The 24143-nt window shown below is 37.2% G+C and overlaps 1 protein-coding gene across 2 annotated transcripts in view; it reads left to right on the forward strand.

Moving 5' to 3' along the window:
• Positions 1-24143, forward strand: part of LOC112046289 (tRNA dimethylallyltransferase) — a 270203-nt gene that overhangs the window by 210789 nt on the left and 35271 nt on the right. For both annotated transcript variants that reach the window (XM_052885840.1, XM_024082887.2), the window contains one exon: positions 17337-17460. In XM_052885840.1, coding sequence (XP_052741800.1) covers positions 17337-17460 — 124 coding nt within the window. The remainder of the gene's footprint in view (positions 1-17336; positions 17461-24143) is intronic.

Here is a 24143-nt window from a genome sequence, read left to right on the forward strand (position 1 = left end):
AGATTTGAGCGATCAGTTTTTAATTATGTAGATATTTTTCTCTGAGAGACACAGAACTTTTAGGCATAATATTAAATATAGTATACTTTTTCATATTCTATGTCACTTGAAAGGACGTCGACACGCACTAACCTAGGTCCCGCCTTTGTTATTGTGACTTGATGAGAGTTATTGTAACCCTACTCAAATTCAAAAACACTTATTTTCAGGTAAGTTTCTACACAAGTTCTTTTGGAAAGTTAATTCTGTGAGTAAATAGTGTATATCACCGTTTCGAAAACCACCTGCGGCCTCCGTGGCGCAGTGGTATGCGCGGTAAATTTACAAATCGGAGGTCCTGGGTTCGATCCCCGGCTGGACAGATTGTGATTTTCTTAATTAGTCCAGATCTGGCTGGTGGGACGCTTCGGCCGTGGCTAGTTACCACTCTACCGACAAAGACGTACCGCCAAGCGATTTAGCGTTCCGGTACAATGTCGTGTAGAAACCGAAAGGATTGTGGATTCTCATCCTCCTCCTAACAAGTTAGCCCGCTTCCATCTTAGACTGCATCATCACTTACCATCAGGTGAGATTGTAGTCAAGGGCTAACTTGTAAAGAATAAAAAAAAACCAGATTTTTACCAAGGATAGCGGCAAAAAAAAATATTCTTGTAAAATAATGCTAATGTAAGCTTCAAAAAGTTTCCGCTACCTACACTACATTTGCCTTGCTTTTTGGCTTGCCTGTCTATTTTCTTATGCTTATCTTTGAAAACTAAAAATTAGGTACTAAACAGGTTTTAATATAACGTTTTACTTACTTAAATGGACCTTTTAAATGACATCCTAGTTATTAGAAATGTAAAAGCGAGATGCGAGCCGAATCCTATTTAGTGATACGAATCGATTGATAAATCGATTACATACGCAGTCCCGATTGTGACGTAATAAAATCGTATCGACACCATTAAGGCTAAAAGTATTGTTTTCGATACAGCGCTCGTACACGCTGACCCAATAAATATATACAGTTTTATCAAACTGATTTGCACTCTATATGTAAGTTGATTAGAGTTTGCAATTCCTTGAATTTCTCTTGACTAGTGTTGTACTGGATACTACAATATCGATTTTACGCCTGTCCGGTCATGTCATTGATAATGACCGGAAAGGTATTTTTAATGTTTACGGGTATTTCGCTTGCTCGCTTATGCTCAAAGCTTAGCTGTGCGGGGAGGCGATATTCGCAATGTTCCTTTCTTGCCAAAGTATTAGACCGTTGAACCGAAAAAATTAAAGCAGTAAAGATGTTACTTGTAACAGACTGAGACTTTTATAATTATATATTATCATATTGATTTGTTATATCGACACAGACCAGTCACAAAAGGTATTTTATACTATTACTTTGGCTAAATTTAGTTCATTTTCACATAATATTTTTTGTTGTATTAATTTTTTTATTATTTTATTTTATTTAATTATTAGCGTTGCTTCATAATCGTGTTATTTGTTTAATTTTTGACACGTGTTAAGGACTCATATTTCATTTTATTCGTCAATTTTTTTTCAAACAATAGTAATATCTTGTACATACCAATGTTAAATAAAATTGCATAAAATTGTAATTGTTACACGCCATTTATGGGCAGTACACTGAAACATATGGCGTGTATTAAACAAAATGAATTTATACTATTTCATTTTATTCTAATTTAACCTAGATAACAACAAAATTACTGCATCTTAGTGTTCAATTTTACTAGAGTCAAGTACCAACTTGCCATTGAAAAACTGAGTCTCACCCGGTGCGTGTAGCTCTTTGATGAGCAGGATAAAAATATAATAAATGTTAGTACAAGTGGGGTGCTCGCAAATGTCGATAGTCGATATTATCGATAAGCCGGTGTTTCTATGTTCATGTTTAGGGGCAATAAAGCTGCATGCTTCCATTCCTTGGGCAGGAAAAGGTCTCTCTGTTAATAACGGAAATGTACATCGATATTTTTCCGTTTGGTATTTTTTTTTTTTTGCTTTACGTGTGTGGTCCAGGGAATTAATTTTATCAATAAATTTGTCGCTTGATTGCTTTTTCCTATTGCAAATGGTGGTTTAACATAGTTTCAGGTTGGTCAACTTTATAAATGCTTGTTAAATGCATAGATGCGAATAAACAATGATTATTAAAAAATATGTGTGTGTAAGACACGAAACGTTTTACCGGGTGTCAAGCCGTTAGCGCTGCAGGCATGTGGGCTTACTGGACGGTGGGTGGCTAGCATTAGATGATGCAACAACGAAAAATCATTGCTATGTTTTACCAAATATGTAATTTACATACAAACTACCAATTTAATTTTTTTCAAACAAAGCATGAACCAAAGCCACCCTTTATATTCGTATAAACGCCTGAAAATCAAGGAAAAAATATTTTTTTGTAGTTTTAAGATGACAATTTTACATATCGTTCGTTCAACCCATATTCGGCTCTCTACTGAGCTCGAGTCTCCTCCCAGAATGACAAGGGTTAGGCGAATAGTCCACCACGCTGGCCCAATGCGGATTGGCAGACTTCACACACGCAGAGAACTAAGAAAATGCTATGGTATGCAGGTTTCCTCACGATGTTTTCCTTCATGGTTTGAGACACGTGATATTTAATTTTCTTAAAATGCACACAACTGAACAGTTGGAGGTGCATGCCCCGGACCGGATTCGAACCCACCACCCTCCGGAATCGGAGGCAGAGGTCATATCCACTGGGCTATCACGTATCTAAACATTTGTATCATGATTCAAATCACGATTTTTAAACATGAGATTACATATTTTAAAAATAAGTCAAAATGGGTCACCGCAGTTTCCAAGAATGGCGCCTGTACCAAAGACCCACAGACTGACTAATCCTATCATCTGATGGCAATAAGCAGATATTGTAGTTTATGGAAAACAAGATGTCCGCCACCTGCGCATTGTCACACACTGCGACACATGTGCTGTGCTTCCGATACTTTGACGCGTTCCCATTGTTGCACGGGGTTTTGTTAAGCGTTAAAAACTGACGTGCGATTTTGCACATTCTGTTTTTGAATACCTACCTACTTCGTATGTGTGTGAAGTGAAATCAACAGATAAACATTGATTATTTTTTATGTGCCTCTGTAAGAGATTGTTCATCACCTTCTGCAAGGGCCTCAAGGCGAACCATTTTGCCGAGGGAAGCTTTACTTCTACGGTGAAGTATCTGTGAGTCTCAGCATGGTTTACAGTTATCACGTTATAGACAGATGGCATTGCGATCAGGTGCTCGTAATTTTATAAATACGAGATATTTATTTTCACGTTAACGTTAACCCTTCAATATAAAAAAAATAAAGTTGATGTGTAATAAACTGTAACTAGCAACTAAAGTGTTATTCAGATAGCATGGTACGGTGTCAGTCGCCTGTATGACGTTCATATTACGTACTATTATCGTAAATCGCGCCAATCTTGCAAGAGTGAAACGAACTGTCACCCGCACCACCATCGTACACAAACGAACTGTAGCTACATATTCTTAACATTTTTATGCTATATATATAGGCTTGATTGATTACAATCATATCTGATGGAAAGCGATGATGAGATCTAAGCGGGCTTGCTCTTGCGGATATCCTGTAAGGTATACCTGTAAATTATGGGCTAAGGTTATACACATAACATTAAGTAAACCATCCAGTCAACCATTCCATTAATTAATTATTATCGTTCATAAAAAAAAAATACTAGAGCAATCGTGTCCCGTCATTTTTGACTCCGTACCCTAACGCAGCGTTATGGAAACGCTCACTTCCTTGTATTTCGGTGACAAAACTTTTAAAATACTAGACTCGCCCCCCCGGCCGGCTCGCCGTTATTATAATTACCGAACATTATTATAATACTTTGAATTGGTCGCTTATTGTCATCATTAATAATGTGGATTCATTTTTAGAGATCCGCTCAGCGAATACCGCTGCAAGTGTTCAGAATATTTTAGTCTATTAAAGTTAAACGAGCAATTGATGTATAATATACGTGCATATATGTAGATCATTAGTTGGGTAAGGACATATTTAGCTTTTCTTTCGGCTTTGGAATTTGGTGCATGCCCCGGACCGAATTCGAACCTACGCCCTCCGGAATCGGAGGCAGAGGTCATATCCACTGGGCTATCACGGCTCTACCGTGTTTTATACGTCGAATATTCCATTCAGTACTTCTACAAGTAGCATACAAATTGTTCACACACTATTATATAGATTAGTGATAATTACTCGTTTAACTGGTCTTTTTAATGCGAAATATATTCTTTTCGGCGCTAATTAAGTTGATAAGTGACTAAGTGTACATCGGCGCGGGTCGAGGTCAAGTTCACTAAACTACTAGGGCTCGCGTCGGGTACTTGCTAACTTGTGCCTTCTTTATCGGACACGCGGAATCTTAAAATATCACATGTTCTATAGAATATAACTATAATTATTTTTGCCACCATTCCACGTGGGCATGATTTGTATAGTTATTATTGTTCTCGGACCAAGGCGCGTTTGGAACCCTCGTAACTTTAATTTTAAGTTTTCGTCTATTATTACCACCATTAGATTAAATTAAATTTTGATATATACCTGACCTTTCAAAAGTGCTTGTAAACTAATCCTAATTGAATAAGTTAGCTTAATTTCTTTAATGTATTCTTTCTAAGTTTTGAAACAAAGAATAACTCTACAAACTGTTTATAGGGACAGGATTTCCTATTCCACCTTAATAACTTTACAACCGTCGCCATTTTATTAGTTAGTAGCAGACGCCTTTCGGTTTCACCTGCGTGGGAATATGGGAATAAAATATAGCCTATGACACTTACAAATAACGTGAATTTCTAATGGTGAAAGAATTTTCGAAATCGGTTCAATAGATCCAGAGTTTACCCCTGCAATCTCACAAACTTTACCTCTTCATAATATTAGTACAGAGTTATAGATTGATCCTTCCTTTAATTATTTTGGAGCCGAGACCCACCACGCAGCTTTATTAGCCGAAGGCTACCTCAAGTCCAAACCTACCACAATTAATTGATATCCTATTGCCATCAAAGCCAAGACCTCCTCCCTCACTCTTGTGAACCAAAGCTTAACAAAACTCCTCTAGGTCATGTTAAACTTCTAACAATAGTAAAATAATAGCCACATTTGAAGCAAACGCACAGACAAATGTGTTGTATTCATTACGCGGTACCACGCCTCGTACCTTCCGTAGGTGACGGAGACAGATCATCAATTATCCCCTGCCTCGACTTGACAACTCGTCACATGTGACCATTTCAACCACGCGACGCTAACGCCGAAACGCGCACCTTCCACAAAAACCGACTTTATTCCGCGGAAATTAGAACGATGTCATTGACGAGAACTCCAACGAATAAAGTTGCAATTGCTAACCTATGATATAATTATTTTTTGTCCACGGTAGGCCGCGAAGTCAATGACTGCCTTTAACTTATTTTTTGTTACTTAATGTTCTATAATTTTCAATGGTCTGCAAGTACTTTGTAACACGTGTTTTATGTTTCACATTATTAAAATGTAATTATATATCTGAAGAGACATTAAATGTAACGATAGATAGTTACTGTAATTAATTGATTGAAAATTGTCATTGCTATCTTAAAGTAATATGGCGGCACAATCGCTTTTTCGTTTGTGGATATTTTGAACCTTACATCAGAAAACGCAACAGATATGTTCAAAAAGGTTTTTTCTTCAAATTTATAACTATTCATACTTCTCAAACTAATCTGAATACGTTTAAATGATATGATGCCAACACAGTGATGGATTAACTAAAGCCGATTAAATCATAAACTTTTAGGATTTAAAGACAGTTCTTTCCCCTGGTTCTTTCAAAAACGGCTTTAATTAATACGTCACTGGCTTGGCACCGCCTTCAAAGTGACCAGAAGGTAGTACATACGATGTTATTTTTAAATTTTTAGTTTATTTTTGTGATTTTGAATATATTCTGCAGGATTATACAGGGTGATTCGGTCTTTAGTGCGGATATTTTTTTCGTGGTACTGTATCATTAATAGAATATAAATCTACAATCAGTTCGATACATTTTATGTAATTTTTTTTTTTAATTTATGTCTCTAAAATAACAAAATAATGTACATATTATTACTAAACAAGATATATTCAGCTTAAAAGTGATCTGGTGACGTCCTTTAGGTATCAAACGAAAATAAAATAAATGCACAATAGGGTGACCCTAAAATTCTGTTCAAAAGTAAATAACTTTAGCTAACGATAATTTTGTTATTTTTGAGTTAAAAAAAAAAAGAAAAAATACGTGATCATTAAATTTTGTTTATGTACAAAATATAAAAATATCCGCACTAAAAAAATTTTCTTCCTGTATAATGTTATGTTATGCGATATTAATAATAATCTGAGATGCGAGAAATTCAACTCAAAATCAGGTGACCTACAAATATGTATTACGAAATAAAAATGCAATATGGTACATATATTTTTTTTTAATTTGAGAAAGAATACAATAAGGAACTTAAGCTAACTTATCCTAATAACTATACAAATCATGCCCACGTGGAATGGTGGCAAGAATACTGGCTGCATTTCCGCGCTGGACAGCCAGGCTGATCCTTTGCGCAAAAAATGAGCCAGCCCTTCTGTCTTCTGGTACATATTGCATTTTTATTTCGTACTTTACGTATTTCGTATAATAACGTACATAAGATGCACCTCAAAACATGAATCTTCATTTTTGGTTTGCGTGATTTTTCTTGAAGAGTAGAATTGAAATATCATTAAAAAAACATTTGAACATTTCTCAAACAAAACAAAACATTAGGTTACACTCGTAGGCCGTCGAAAGTCAGTAGTAGGAACAGGTGAACTCAGGCCTCTGGGCAGCAACAGGTTCGCCCATTGTCCACTTCGACCCATTGACAATGTAATTACTGTTTAAGGCGAACGTAGACGGGCTTAGAGTACATTATTACTACAATTGTAGAATCAATACTAATGTTATTTATACGGAAGTTTGAGATTTGTAAATTAATGATAGTCATAGGAAAGTTGTGTGTATTTTAAGAAATTAAATGTCACGTGTCTCAAACGGTGAAGGAATAATTTCGTGAGGAAACTTGAATATTAGAGATTTTTTTTAATTCTCTGCGTGTGTGAAGTCTGCCAATCTGCATTGTGCCAGCGTGGTGAACTATTGGCTTAACCCCTCTCAGTCTGAGAGGAGACTCGGGCTTAGCATTGAACCGAATATGGTTTGATACTGATGATGACTCATAGGAACCGCAACACACAGATGTGTTTTCAGCTAGAGATATTTACGATTACATTGGTCAACATTTGTCTTTATCTCGTCTCGAGATATCCCGTGGTGCGCATCTTAGTCTCATGCAAGTGAGAAGTATATTCGTACTTGTTCTTGCTACAAAACATAATTATTATACGCTACTAGCGGACGCCCGCGACTTCGTCCGCGTGGAATTTAGTTTTTCGCAAATCCCTCGGGAACCATGGATTTTTCCGGGATAAAAAGTAGCCTATGTGTCAATCCAGAGTAAAAATCGCTTCAGTAGTAGTAGTAGCGTTAAAGAGTAACAAACATCCAAACATCCATACAAACTTTCGCGTTTATAATATTAGTAGGAATTATTCATTGTTTCTGAAAAGCTCTTGTACAACGGTCAGAATTAAGTATATTAAACAATAATTTGTTTTTAATTGCTCAGAAATTAAAAAAAATCCAGTTTCTCATACACTCAAAACGCTGACATGTTTAAAAAACGCTACTGCATCATGCGTTTTTTTAAAAGACAACTCTACTAGAATTATAATTTTGAAAAACTTATTTCTTTATCCTCTTACAACTTTTAATACCAGTCATCTACCTGCCCCTTAATAATTATGCAAGTAGTTGGTAGAAAAACGTCGTATAGTCACATACCATCACGTAATATGGAGGGACGGATGCCCTTTCTTATTCACTCACTATTAATTTACCTTGAAATGGAAATTTTACCGTGGCAATATATTATTTTTGTCACCGTAAGCCCGCATTGTAGTAGCGTGGTGGGTCTAAACATTATATCGTCGTCATCAACCCATATTCGGCTCACTGCTGAGCTCGAATCTCCTCTCAGAATGAGAGGGGTAAGGCCAATATTCTACCACGCTGGCCCAATGCGGATTGGCAGACTTCACACACGCAGAGAATTAAGATAATTCTCAGGTATGCAGGTTTCCTCACGATGTTTTCCTTCACCGATTGAGACACGTGATATTTAATTTCTTAAAATGCACACAACTGAAAAGTTGGAGGTGCATGCCCCGGACCGGATTCGAACTTTATAAACTTTATATTCTCTCTCTTATTAGGAAAGAGAATACCTGTAGAGGGCTGTTAAAATAAGCTGATAATGATGATGTTATTTATTTATATAAAAGTCTGAAAAAAAATTACAAAAGGTATTTACATTACATATTTTGTCATTTTATTCTGTGGACCGAAATTTAAAAATAGAGAAGGTTTTTAATTCAACTTCATGAGATGATGAATTTTCAGCTTTTATAAAATTACTAAGATTTTATAACTTTAAAAATAAATTATAAAATCAAGAACCTTTCAAAACCTTTTAACTCTACCTCTGTTAACACCCAGAAGAGCTAGCTTAGCTAGCTTTTTTTTATTCTTTACAAGTTAATCCTTGACTACAATCTCACCTGATGGTAAGTGATGATGTTGTCTAAGATGGTAGCGGGCTAACTTGTTAGGAGTAGGAAGACAATGCACACCCCTTTCGGTTTATACACGACAATACAGGTACGTCTTTGCCGGTAGGGTGGTAACTAGCCACAGCCGAAGCCTAACCTGGACCAATTAAGAAAACCTCAATCTGCCCAGCCGGGGATCGAACCCAGGACCTCCGTCTTGTAAATCCACCGCGCATACCACTGCGCCACGGAGCCCGTCAAAAAATAGCTATATTAATGTTGCAATAATAAAAATTTACCATCTCTTGGAAAATTAATTCACTTACATCCTTTTATAATACAACCTTATACGATTTATGCGGAAAATTTGCGTTTGTCTAATGACTATCGCCACAAATTCAAGGCTAACAAACTAGTTTAGCCATACGTGATAACAAATTCATACTACACGTATTAATTTATTTTACGCGTATTAAGTACATTAGGAGTTAATTGAGCATGAGAATATTCGTAAATGAAGTTATCGGGCGATATATTATACATACAATTGGTTCAGTCGGAAACATTGACTAAAGGGAAAAGGTAGACAGATAATTTAGTAGCTTAGATGATATAGAACTTTTTTTAAAATTGATGAATGAATATATATTTACACATTACACTCGAAAGCCGAAGGCGATTATATTTTCAAAAATACGACAAATACTTATGTATTATTTGCATTTATTTGCCTAGTAGAAAATCTAAAAAGTATGTTTTCTGATGTAATTTGTCTTTTTATCTGCTGCACAAATAAGGATTTATACCAAAATAAAATAAAAATGTATTTCTTATTATTTGGCTCGCTCTACAACCTAAAGCATTTGATGGATTTAAACAAGTGAGGTGTCCGTAGCTCTGTCTTAGTAATATCTATACTAATATTATAAAGCTCAAGAGTTTGTTTGTTTGATTGAACGCGCTTATCTCAGGAACTACTGATTCGATTTGAAAAATTCTTTCAGTGTTAGATAGCCCATTCATCGAGGAAGGCTAAAGGCTATATTATCCCCATATCCCTACGGGAACGGGAACCTCGCGGGTGAAACCGCGCGGCGTCAGCTAGTGACTTGATATAGGGCATGCGTATTTTAATACTTAACCTATAAATGCCATCAATCAAAAAAATCCAGCTAGCTAATACATTTTTTATTTTATGTGTATTAGTATTAATATTAATTGGTGCATATCATTTTAATCAATGCCTCTATTTTGTGTTTTACCAACAGACGTGTAAAACACTCTTTTGATGTGTATACCTATGACATATTTTTGACGATTATTAATTTACAATTACTAACTATTGTTTAACAATCATCGTAAAGACGATGGTGATTATGTTGTCGTATATTATTAGCTCAAAGCTCAAACCGCCAAGTAAGCAGAAGCTGCAACTGTCTATCTTTTCTCTCTAGTCCTTGGACATGAAGTCACCCGGTGGCTGCTTAATGAACAGTTTCCTGTCTTAATCAATCCACGAGACATGTGCTAACGTCTCCGGGGGCGAAAGGGACAGACTAATTGTCCCACCAGTTACCACTCACCACTCTATCAGCAAAAACGTTACGTTAGGATGATGACATCATCATTATGCAGTGCAGTAATGTTGGTTGGTCATTTCTTCTCACGGATTTGTGCTGCTTCCGAAGCAGTAGCAGTTTGTATTGACTTCCAATAAGTTGTAGGTACGATACAATATAGTCTGCCATGATAGCCCAGCCCATGGATACGACCTCTACCTTCGATTCGGAGGGGGTAAGTTCGAATCCCGCCTGGGACATGCTCCTCCCACTTTTCAGTATTGTGCATTTTAAGAAATTAAATATCACGTGTCTCAAGCGGTGTCGGAAATTATCTGTAAAACCTGCATACCTCAGAATTTTCTTAACTCTCTACATGTCTGCCAATCCGCATTGGTCGCGGTGGACTATTCGCCTAACTCCTCTCATTCTGAGCGGAGACTCGTGCCTAACAGTGAACCGAATATGGGTTGTTAATTATAAATGATAATGATATTTTCAGTCGATCCCGGCTGGCCAAAACCTACGCTGCTTTTGACTTTTGACACGTCAGTTGACTATTTGTAAAGATTCTACCACCGGTTTGGAAGGCAGGTTCTGAACGTAATTGAAAATTATATCGGTAGATAAGACCTGATAAACCGAATAGTGGTGCAATTCCAGGCATCCATTCGAGGCATCAGATGGGTATAAAATTTCATTGCGTTGGGACGAAAGAGAGAAGCATTATTTCAACTACACCGCTATTGGTCGATAACATGTCTTTTTCTTTTCATAAGACACACGAGAACACTGCATATTATAAATCACTTGAACTTTAATTAAACGGTAATTTAATAGCTACTTAAACCCCAACCTCTCGTAACTGTAATGGGACGAACGAGTTCTAATTGTCCTATCACCCATTTAGCCATGTTAGCGAAGTTAACGGCTGTTAAATAGTAACTTTTATGTTTTAATTATACGGTAATTGATCATACATGGTAACAATAAACTAATGAGTTATATGAACAACCTATTGTCCTAACAGCTATGGTCATTTAATTAGTACAGTTTAGTTGCGACTTTTACTATTATAAAGTTGTAACTAAACATATCGGCCCGTTGACCATTCATCCATGTATAATGGCTGGTTCATTTGTTACTTTAATGTCTAATTTACTAAATACCATACACCTATTTAAATTAATTTTGAAAATTTGCGCTTCAATTATAATTTTCAATTACGTTTAGGTTTCCGTTCACGACAAAAATTATAGGTTTGTATACGAAATTCATACTTACTATAGGAATCAACTATCTAAAAATGCATTATTTGCACTGGCATATACGTGTGAAATTCCGGTTGGAAATATTGAAGGTTTTCATACAAAATTGCTACCTATCTAGTCTAACAGATAGTTTTCTGTAAATACTTTATTACTAACACACAAACGCAATTTTTATGATGCTAGCCTTCGATCAACAACTAGGAAGATGCTAAAGCTTGGCAAGATCGTTCGTAACACTCGCGATGGTACGCGCCGCCTGGGGGGCGTATAGCGATGAATGAAAAACCCACGACTGGTGCACCTCACTTCCCCGCACGCAATTTCACACCCGCGCAGTCTTTCCCCCCGTCGCCCGCATATCATGGGAGTGTCATCAACGAATTTACATCATCAATAGAATGAATAGAGATTAAGAATTGCCTTACCTTTACTTACCATTCCAGAATAGCGCCTTTTCATTTTTCTATCGCCATTTAACCTGATAACAAAATACAATAAATATAAAATGGGTTATAATCAAAGAATAAATAAAGATTAATTGCAAAAATTTTATTCATGACGATATTTTAAGGGGTGTTTAAAACAGACGTCTTAATGGATTCCAGCGAAGAGAGAAGGCCAAATTGTATTAATTTCCTCTTTCGCCTTCCTGCGCGCGTACAAATAATGAAGGAATGACGTGACAAAGGAACGGATGGGTACAGTTGCCGGCAATTGCCTAACTGAGATTGCAAAAAAAATATACGGAATACTTAACGACCATTGTTAGTCTGTTATTTTTAGGGTTTCGTAACTGTTAAGGAAAGAAGGAACAATTATAAGATCAATTTCTTATCTGTTTGTCTGTCCATCCATTTTCTCTGGAACCATCAAAAGATATGGCTGTTTATGATACACTTTGGATATATTCGCTAAGGAAAACCTATAGGGTAACCTAATAAACCTACAATCATGTTAAGAAGCAATATTATCTTTTAGTACAATTTTTTAATTTAAGAAAAAAAAGGTTATCATATTTTAGGAACAAATTAAAAATAAGTCTATATAACCTGGTAAATCTTTAAGTATTATGTGGTGGTACGGAACCCTTCAAAACACGCACATGCCCGGTATTTTATTAAGCAACAATGATCAGTTATTGATTGACAGATTCAACTAGTCCGGGGGTGGTCCTGGAAGTATTACTTTACTGTATTCTGGTCATCATTATCATCACTAACAGCCGATGAACGTCCAATGCTGGACATCGAGTATGGACGGTATCGAGCCGCCAGCAATCAGCGGCTCCCTGCAACCTGCTTAATGTCCTCAGTCCACCTAGTGGGGGGTCGACCAACACTGCGCTTTCCGGTGCAGGATTGCCATTCCAGCACCTTGGGATCCCAACGTTCATCGGCTCTTTGAACTATGTGCCCTACCCATTGCCACTTCAGCTTCGCGACTCGATGAGCTATGCCAGTGACTTTGGTTCTTCTGCGAATCTCCTCATATCTGATTCTATGACGCAGAGAAACTTCAAGCATAGCTCGCTCCATCGCCCGCTGAGTGACTATGAGCTTTTTGTGAGGGCCACAGTTAGCGACCAAGTCTCAGACCCGCAAGTCATCACTGGATCGAAGATATTCGTCGTCTAAATAGCTGGTTAAATTACAGGCACAAGAGGCAAAACATTTAAGCCTCAGGTTAAGACGCAGGACAGCGAATTGATCGACCGGATTCCTACGAAGTATTACTCAGTAATGGGAGGTAGTATTCCACTTACCATCAAGTAGCCCATCTGCTTGTTCCCTCAACGATTATTTTTTATCGTCGCTACACTCTTGACAGAGTAGTGAGTACCTAGTCGTGTTTGTCATTTAGGGGTGGTGGCAATCCTTACGATCGCCATTCCTCCCGTAGTGTCTCTCCTAGCACATTCGTGAAGTGAACCTTGGCGACCAGTTTTGACTTGATTAGGTACTATAAAAATTAGAACCTACAGCCTATGAGATTTAACTCTTTACCATGTCCTACCATTGAGTTATAGAGGCACTAATTGTGAGAAACCTTTCAAACCAATGGGACATGTTAATGCAAGCTGTACGCCATGAGAACCGGTAGTGATGTAATGGAGACAACCTGACAACTGTCTGTCAGTGAAGTCATCACATCGACCTGACAAATAGATAGACGAACGGACCGATTTTATAATTTGAAAATAATTCGAAGCTACTAATTGATATTTACTCATAAGTATCACATCGATTTTTATAGGTACATTATGCAATAAGTGATAATAAACACACAGTCTTTATTATCACTAATTAGTGGAATTTATTAAATATATTATATATTAATTCTCTATATTTTCTCGTTGCTGAAAAGATTAACATTATTGTCAAAGAGAAAACTACTTTAAAATTACTATAAAAATTCAAATCTGATCAAATCTTTTGAAAGAAATTGCGGACATACGAGTACAAACATACAAATTACTAGGTATAGTTTTGTCAAAGTGAACTTCTCATTAGAAGAAAAAAAATTAAAGGCTTAAAATATCTTAAATTACATGGTCACGTAACATCAGATGCGTTACCATAAATCGAAAATAAAAACTGGTTTCGCACACAACTGAAGTAGATATTTAACTCGTATTTAAGAATATGATAACATAAAACTAAGAGGTGCTTCACTTTATGAATAAAATTCACGAGAGAACATTAAACACTAACGTCTAAAAATGGTTAAAATTCCACTCGTGGACGGCAAAAAAATTCGATTCCCAGAAACGCTAAATCGCTTGAAATATGCTTCCATAATCATGCTTACAATCCATTCAAGAAAATTAACAAGGCCATTACTAAAAACGAATCATAATATGGGAATTCATCGACCGAATCTTAACCTAACAAGATTTTTGAGGTGCAATTTTTTCCCGCCATGATGTAAGCCAGGTCGTCGACCTGCACCTGTTGCTTATGTTTTTTTTTTAATCCTGTCTGGCAATAGACACGTCTATTAACTATTCGGTTTTTACATAAAGCAACGCCTGCATCTAGGGAGAAGCTGTGAGTAAAGATTAGTCCCCTCGGTCAAACTACAAGACCGCTGCGTATAAGAAACTAAAGTTTTTTTTTATTAAGAAAATGTTATTATGCAAAATTATTAGGTAGTTGTGCCCTGATTTACTTGCGTAATTTTTTTCCCTTGTTCCCTTGGCAGTTTCGGGATTAAAATTAGAATATATGTCTATGTACTTACTATAATAATAATTATATTTCTTTGTGAGGAATTAGTAGTTCTTGAGTTGCAAATGCAACAATAGTTAGATAATGTTGTGTATACTGTAATTGAAGAGCTATCGAACTTCAAAGTTCAAAACTTAAGTCAATTAGACTTTGACAAGATAAGAGCCTTATGTCTTCTCCTCGTTGATGACTTGTTGCTTAGTTTTTTTTCTTTCATAACTCTTTAGAACTATTGATTTATTATTGAGGTATCGTAAAATAGTAAACGCGCTGTCTAACAACTGGCCGTGTAGAGTAATAAATCTATGGCTTAGATCACAACATGATTTGCTTTTATATTGCGGTAATAGCCGACCAGATCCATAGACTAATAGAGCTTTCTTTAAGATCGTATGATTCATTAATTATTATCTGCCTTTGTAATGTTTATGGCGTGGTTGATTTTATTGTTGTTTTACTGCAGTTAATTGACTTATTTTGTTATTAATTACTACCAAGTGAGTGATGTTGCTCAACGAGGATGTATCTATTTTGAAGTCAATAAATTACCTCACATAATGCACACGCCGCAGAATTAGCGGAACACAAAAAAAGGAATTCACGTATTTTTTTTCTTAACACTGGCTGATTATATTACTTTTTTTTTTAATTTAAGGTCTAATTTAAAAACTGAACATTAGTCGACAGTCGTTTATTTCATTCGTTTGTTTTAATTTCATTCATACATCTTTAGGTGTCTTTAGCGACTGCTTCGAACTTTGCTTACAGCAAATTGCATTTGGAAAACATTATATTGCAATTTTATGAGGATTTTGTGTTTTCGCTCATATTGATGTCAATTTAATGTTATTATTTGTTTAAAACACAGAATAAAGAATGATACAGAATGAGCCTATACAAGCAGCGCGGTGAGGCCGGAAAAACCCATAAAAAGAGCAAAATCACGCGTCTCCTTGACATCCACATATACAAACTATTTTCGTAATTTGTATTTCAAGATTTAACACTAACAACAATTACATAATCAATAATTTCCAATAAAAATACTTCATCTCATTACTTTAGTTTTTGTGAACTTTTAAAATATTTAAAAACATCGGACAACATTTTTCTTGAATAATATTCAAAATTACTGATGCGACGGTTAGACTCCAGAATGTATTCGTTTCCGAATTTGTATTTGGAATGGCTGCATCCCTACCGTGTTCCATACGCTCCATCTGCCTATTATTCTTTAATCTGTGGTTTCAAAATAAAATTAAAAGTATTTTATATTGCCCCTTTTTGTGATTCATTAATTCTGCCGGCGTGTTTACGAGTATTTTGACTTTATAGTTTCGGTGTTCTAAATATACACGCGCAATAGACAATTAATAACTTTTTTATCTTCCGATTATAAGCTAATGGGAAACTAACATGAATATATAACCTAGCATTTATTATTATTTCGATCTCTATATAAAAATTTGCATTACCATGACAAAGCAAGCGTGCGAGATAGGAGAAATAACTGTGTAGAAGTTTATTATGGTTCAGGGGCTTAGTTAAAGTGCACTTTGAAACTTATAAAGTACCCATTATGGAGCACAACTTAACAAGTACGCCGAATTTCTGACACATCGCGCGCTTGCAAATTGGGTGATAAAAAATTTGAAGTAGGTACGTACCTATAATATAAAATGTTCAATAAGGATGGACAAACTTGAGATTTATATAAATTTTTCCAAATTATAATCATTTTCGATTGGCGATGATGTCAATATAAATAACTTTTTATTCTTCGCTCATCATCATTATCAGCTGATGCACGTCTACTGCTGGACATAGATATAGCCTCTTGTACGGACTTCCAAATACCACGGTCTAATGCCGCCAGGGTCCAGCGGCTTCCCGCAACCAGCTTGATGTCCTCGGTCCATTGAGTGGGGGGTCGACCAACATTTGCAGGGTCGTTATTCCAGCACCTTGCCTAATTTACATGTCCATGTATAGCTTGGCAAGTTCGTTGATGACTCCCATGATATACGGGCGACGGGGGGGAAAGACTGTGCGGGTGTGATTCGTGCGCGCGGGGAAGAGGGAAGGGTGCGAGTATGAATCGCTACCCTCCCGGTCCGCGCGGACCATTGGGAGTGTTACGAACGAATTTGCCAAGCTATAGTGGTGAGCATTTTGACAGACTAAAAAATATGTTTTATTGTTTTTATTTGTTATGACTGTTTCACTCTCTCGCTTCTCTCTAGCCTTCCTAAATGAGCTATTCAACAATTAAATGATTTTTGCCTCAAGGATATTTTTGCAAAAAAATAAGCCTCACTTTTGATTTAGGCCTACTGCTTGCCAGCTAGGTCTCCAGCTCTGTGTTAGAATAGTATAGAAGAGGTCCAAGAGCAGTTATTCAGCTTGTATTCGTATAAAATACCAACGCCAAAAATATCGACCAGCTGACGGACCAAATTATGTTGGCATATATCCTAAATAATCCTTCCTATCCTTAATTTATGCCTATTGTTTTTGTTACAGAGCAATCGAAGTGTGGCTCAAAACCGGTCGACGGCACAGCGAGGTTCTGGATGAGCAGAAGACCAGTGAGGGACAGCTCAGGAGACCAGGAGCTACCATCATACTGTGGCTGAAGTGTGAACAGGTGACATATACATTCTATTACTTAACATTTTTTGAAGTGACTTGAAGAAAGTCGGTTCTTTATTAGATTTAAACTCAAGAAAGTTTATCTATATAGTTGCAAGAGTGTAGAGTATATATTCATTCATTATCAACCCATACTCGGCTCACTGCTGAGCTCGAGTCGCCTCTCAAATTGAGAGAGGATAGGCCAATAGTCCACCACGCTGGCCCAATGTGGATTGTCAGACTTCACACACGCAGAGAATTAAGAAAATTCTGTGGTTTGTAGGTTTCCTCACGATTTCCTTCACCGTGAGACACGTTATATTTAATTTCCTTCAATGCACACAACTAAAAAGTTGGAGGTGCTGCCCAGGGCCGGATTTGAATCCACACCCTCCGGATTCGGAGGCATAGGTCATATCCACTGGGCTATCACATCTAAAATGAATATAGGTAGTGTTAGTTTGTAACTCGAGAATTACTTGGTGGATTTCATTATTTATTTTTTCAGTTTGTTCCCTATTTTACAGAGAGAATTAAGAAAAAATATTATATGGACAAAGCATTAGCCAATTCTCGAAAAATAATTTTGTACTGGTCTTTATTATAAGCGGTATACAAAAATCGTATTTAATTTTTATGTCACTTATCTATGTTACTTGAAATGTTGTTAAGGTAGTCTTCATAAAATCGATATTTACAACTCAACCAAGTGCATCTGCCTATTTCAAGCTATATGGTTAGCCAATTATCGTTTAATCAAAAGGGGGCTTAATAAAAATTCTATTATGGTAGGAGACCATTAAAATTTTACTATAAAACGCGACTCCACAGGTCATTAGTCGTTTAAAGATGGCCGTTTTACATACAGTGTGAAAAAACGTAAACATTCGGTCCACCTGCGCGCGCGCACTGATTGGCAGGTGCTGTGCGTTGCATCTGCATACAAAAAACGATAGCAGATGCGCGCGACTCGGCTGAGATAAAAAGTGCATCGCTCTATAATAGTGTAATCTATTTTGTGCGCTTGATGGGATGCCTTGGCAGGTAAACAAAGAAATGTCCACCTTTGTTAACTTTTAGCCGCTAGAGTTTGAACCATTCCATAACGGCCCTCCAAGCCGAGGTCCGAGTCTCAGAGGAGTCGCCTTTAGAGGCGTTCGGCTCATCTATTCTGCTTTTGCCTTCGAGCCCCATCAGGCGATGCTTCTGCGCCCTCCCAATACCCCCGGTGACGCCACTGAGGTCCCATTAAGACGCCTAATAAATATAATGCTGGAATGCAGTGAGAAATGGAATATAGTCAGGAATTATCTGGATAATATAATGAAGATCAAGGAGAAGGATGAAAGAGAGAATGGGAAGTAAAATAAGACTCGCGACGTTGGTGGTAGGCTTTATGGCAGGAACACCGAACGTCTAGAAGGTAGGAGGGGTTTGTAAGAGTCCGGCACTACCCAACATGGGTGTCCATGAGGATTTCCCCCCTACGAAAAAAAAAAGACGCCTACAGCACTTACACAATCAGAAATAAATGCGAATGCATCGCAAGATCCTTGTGTTTGGAAGTCCTTACAGTGCACGTCATAGTACATCTATGACGTGCACTGTATGGGCAGCCTACCCTGAGGACTCATTACGATCGATACGATGTGCATGACGTCATGCAGATCGCGACCAATACACAATCAGTTTTATTGGCTATCAAGCCGCAACAATGTGAGATTACTTGATCGTCAATGGCTGACATAGATAACATCAGTCCGAACTCTAATCCGAGTTCTGAATATCAAAGAAGACGACCGAATAATTACGTTTCGTCCGCCAAGTTCTTTGAGCAGAACTTATGAACTCGTCCAAGACTCAGAACTCGGGTTGAGACTGCAACGAGCAAAGATTGAATACATGATTTACTAGTCGGCGCCTCGCGGTTTTACCCGAGTAGTTCCTGTTCCCGTGGGTATATGGGGATATAAAATAACCCATGACCCGCTTTAAATAACGTGACTTTCTATTGGTAAATATATTTTCAGAATCGGTTCAATAGATCCAGAGATTACCTACCTACAACCTGACAAAAGGCCTATGTCCTGCAGGGGCCGTCCATCGGCTGATATGATGATGATGATGAACCTCACAAACTTTACCTGGTGTGAAATAGACTTAAATCCAATGTATTCGTATACTAATGTTATATTAGTATACGAGTTCATTGGATTTAAGTCTATTTTTTAATCGCTAAGCTATCGCTGTGTGGTTGCTACAAAGATTAAAGATATTTTTTTTTATTTAAATAATTTAACCTTAGTCGAGGATACGGGACTTGTACTTAAAGGTCACGGCGTTGTCTTTGAATTAATTCGAATAATTCCCTAACGCTTTTAAAGGTCTTACGTGTAGGACGTTCACATTTGCACTATAATAAGATATTAAAACTTAGTGTTTGTACATTAAAAAAAATATCTCGAAATTTCCACAAACTGTACATGATGTTCGGCCGTGGCTAGTTACCACCCTACTGGCAAAAACGTACCGCCAAGCGATTTAGCGTTCCGGGACGATGTCGTGTAGAAACCGAAAGGGGTGTGGATTTTCATTATCCTCCTTACAAGTAAGCCCGCTTTCATCTTAGACTGCATCATCACTTACCAACAGGTGAGACTGTAGTCAAGGGCTAACTTGTAAAGAATAAAAAAAAAGAAAACCATACATAAAACGAAATACATGACGTTGAATTGAGGAAAACATCTTACTAACTACTAAGTTAATTCACAAAAGCACGATGTGTGAATGTATTGAAACTTTTTTATGTCCGTCTGTCTTTCTGACGGTATATCTACTCTCCGAAAGTACTGAATGAATTTTCAATTTTCATTTATTTTCTCGAGTAGATTCCACTGGAAGCAAGATAAATAGCTTAGAGATTCGTTTGCGTTAAAATCGGATATAAGAAAAAGTTCATAAGAAAAAAAGAACACCTAGCAAACGAAGTCGCGCTAAGACAGTAATATGTACTTGCATTCTTGCAATTTTCATCTGCAGGTGCAAGTATGAGATCGCAAATGTGCTACGGAACCGCAAATGGTAGTTGTAAAATACTTCTGTATCATAACTTGCAAATTACATTGTACCTACGATTAATAGACAAAGTAGACTGTGATCATATGTAACTTTCAACCTTTTTCGTTTTTGAGCAATAAATTTTAATTCATTTTTCATTAAATATTCCTAGTTAACCTCTTAAAAGGCGAAAGATTTATGCGTTTTGAAGGGAAACCAGAGATAAAAAGAAAGCCGTGATAGCCCAGTGGATATGACCTCTGCCTCCGATTCCGGAGGGCGTGGATTCGAATCCGGTCCGGGGCATGCACCTCCAACTTTTCAGTTGTGTGCATTTTAAGAAATTAAATATCACGTGTCTTAATCGGTGAAGGAAAACATCGTGAGGAAACCTGCATACCAGAGAATTATCTTAATTAGCTGCGTGTGTGAAGTCTGCCAATCCGCATTGGGCCAGCGTGGTGGACTACTGGCCTAACCCCTCTCATTCTGAGAGGAGACTCGAGCTCAGCAGTGAGCCGAATATGGGTTGATGACGTAACCTCTTAAACCTATATAAAGAGGTAAAGTTTGTAGTTTTGTAGGCCAAGAGCCACGTTATCTGCGAGTGTCATAGGCTATATTTTATCCCAGTATTCTCACGGGGGGTCTACCAACACAAGGATTCGTTCGATGCAGGCGGCTCAGTATCGTGATGTTTGGAAGTCCCTACAAAAGACCTATGTCCTGCAGTCCATCGGCTGATATGATGATGATGATGATTCTCACGGGAAAGGGAATTACGCGGATATATCGAATAGAAAGCCGTGATAGCAAAGTGGCGATCACGACTTCTACCTCCGATTCGGGAGAGTGTGGGTTCTGGTCTCGGGCATGCACCAAAAAAAAACATCGTGAGGAAACGTGCAGAGATTTTTCTTAATTCTCTGCGTGTGTGAAGTCTGCCAATCCGCATTGGGACAGCGTGGTGGAGTACTGGCCTCTCATTCTGAGAGCGAGACACGAGTTCAGCAGTGAGCCGAATATGGGTTGATAAATAATCGAATAAAAAGACAACATAGATCAGTAATAATAATTTTACAAACTTATTAGTTTATAAAGGTTACACTTATTAAACATATTTCTAATTAAGGAATTAATTTTCAACTCTGTAGGTCTGTTACAAATATATTTTTAGCACCCGATAAGTGCATGCCCTTTATTCCCCACAGTACTGGCTGATAAATTTAATATGTTTGATGTATGCCGCCATTTTAACGTTAGTACTATTTGTAAAGCACTTCCTGCGCACTGCGCATGCGCAATATAATTAACAAGCCTGCACCACGCGAGCTGTTCCACGAATGGGCAAAAGTTAAAATAAAACCATAAGAAAACACCGGGCACCCGCCGTTAAGGTCCAGCCCTTACTAACGACGAATATTCGAATGGAGTGACCAGCGCCGGCCCGAAGTAAATTTTGAAAAAGGAGCGAGATATAATTATGGCACCTCTCCTGTTTGCTCATATACCAAATTATGAGTGTAAAGTAAGAATGAAACGCGAAGATCTCGACCATACTCTGGGGTGACCAATGGGGATGATGACTAGGTTTGAATATATTGATTTTTATGAAAATTCATACAGTATTGATATTAGATGAAAATTCATACAGTTTTAGCTTCCTTACATTAAATGTGACATTTTTTAATACATGAACTATAAACATATGAAGGCACAAATAACAAAGATATTAGTAATTTTGTTTGAACGCACATACAAATCTAACGATCATTACATTACGTACGACGTCATTAGTTCGTGCCATTTTGTATGGGGCGTTTTTCAGGGATCCGCGGCAGCGCCGCAAATCTGACCCTTTAAATCCCTGTAGCTCCGAAAGTAATGATCGTAGATACCGTGTTACTTTTACAAAATTACTTTACTATTAGCATACTCTTAATTTATATACAATTTAAAAAACTGTCATTATCCCTATTGAAAATCAGGCGCAGTACCGTATACGGTTGACAAGGATTATCATTTAGGCGCTCTCTAGGATTTGGCGCCTGGAGCGACTGCTCCTTTCGCCGTATGGACGGGCCGGCCCTGGGAGTGTCCTTACAAATCTTTATAGTCAATATACCGTCAATATACGTACCGCCAAGCGATTTTGCGTTCCGGTACCATGTCGTGTAGAAACCGAAAGGGGTGTGGATTTTCATCCTCCTCCTAACAAGTTAGCAGCCAAGTGCGTGTCGGGACACGCGCAGTGTAGGCTGTGTATGGTTCCGAAGATTAAGTTAGCACTTTAATCTCTTATGTAATGCACAAATTACCGATTAAAATACTTAATCGGTATTTTTGTAAATGAGATGAGAGAGAAGATTTTTCTTCTTCTAATTTTTTTCTTCTTGGCTTCTTTTCGGTTTCTACACGACATCGCACCGAAACGCTAAATCGCTTGGCGGTACGTCTTCGAACCCAGGACCTCTGTCTTGTAAATCCACCGCGCACACCACTGCGCCACGGAGGCCGTCAAATTTCTAAATAGCTTATAGGCAAATCTAGGACTGTTAGTAATAAGTTAAGTTGCCCGTACCTCTGATTGAAGGTTTGTTTCGTCACAAACAACCCAACACCTATAATAAACATAGATGATCGGTCATCTCTTACATAATCAGGCAAGCAGTGGCGTGCACTAAGCTTTCAACTACGGTAGGCACTATAAATAATAAATGGAGATTCCTGTTACAATAAAACTTCGTAATAAGTCGCCTGGGTAGCTCATTTTTGCCACAAGCGAGTATATCTTCAAATTGCAAGTGTGTACCAAACCTTACGGCAACTCGTAACTCTCAGATCTCCGACTACACCTTGGCTAGCCTCACGCTAGTCCAACAACTATTACTGCAGATTATAATAACGTTCGCTTGTTATATTACGGCCCGGCGTGTACAGGTGTTTTGTTATTATAATTAAGGTTTTGTTCACATTAAAAAGTTACATATAATGTACGTATTCAGATAGATTTATTTGTAACTTTTGAAGGGTAAATTATATAAGACCATAGGCTAATAATGTGGGCTATAAAGTCCCCTTGTGGCATTTAAGATTTAGATTTTAAATCCAAAGAAAATTAGTAAAGATACTAATAAATAATTGAAAGTACTTATTAGACTTTATAAATAATATATCATACTAATATTATAAAGGCGAAAGTTTGTGTGTAATTATGTTTGTTCCTATTTTACGCTGCGGCTACTAAAGCGATTTCGCTGAAATTTGGAATGGAAATAGATTTTACACTGGATTAACTTTTCATGCCCGAAAAATCCATGGTTTCCTCGGGATTTGTAAACAAACTGAATTCCACGCAGATGAAGTCGCGGGCGTCCGCTATTATTAATAAATTCAAGAAAATTGTATTGAGTTAATTAATATTTTTATAAACATTGTATTGAAAGACATTTAAATGTACATTTGATGATTATGAAAATTTAAATTTTAATTCGAAAGCTTTTTTTTTTACTTAAACCCACTTTTAAATAAAAAATAAAAAAACTTTTAAGTAAAGAATTATATTATATTCTCAGAAGAAGGCAAAATAAATTTGCAAACCTATCGACTATTCTATTTTCAAAAGTTGCCTCCATATTT

This window comes from Bicyclus anynana, chromosome 15 (genome assembly GCF_947172395.1).
Source record: "Bicyclus anynana chromosome 15, ilBicAnyn1.1, whole genome shotgun sequence".
Classification (NCBI taxonomy): domain Eukaryota; kingdom Metazoa; phylum Arthropoda; class Insecta; order Lepidoptera; family Nymphalidae; genus Bicyclus; species Bicyclus anynana.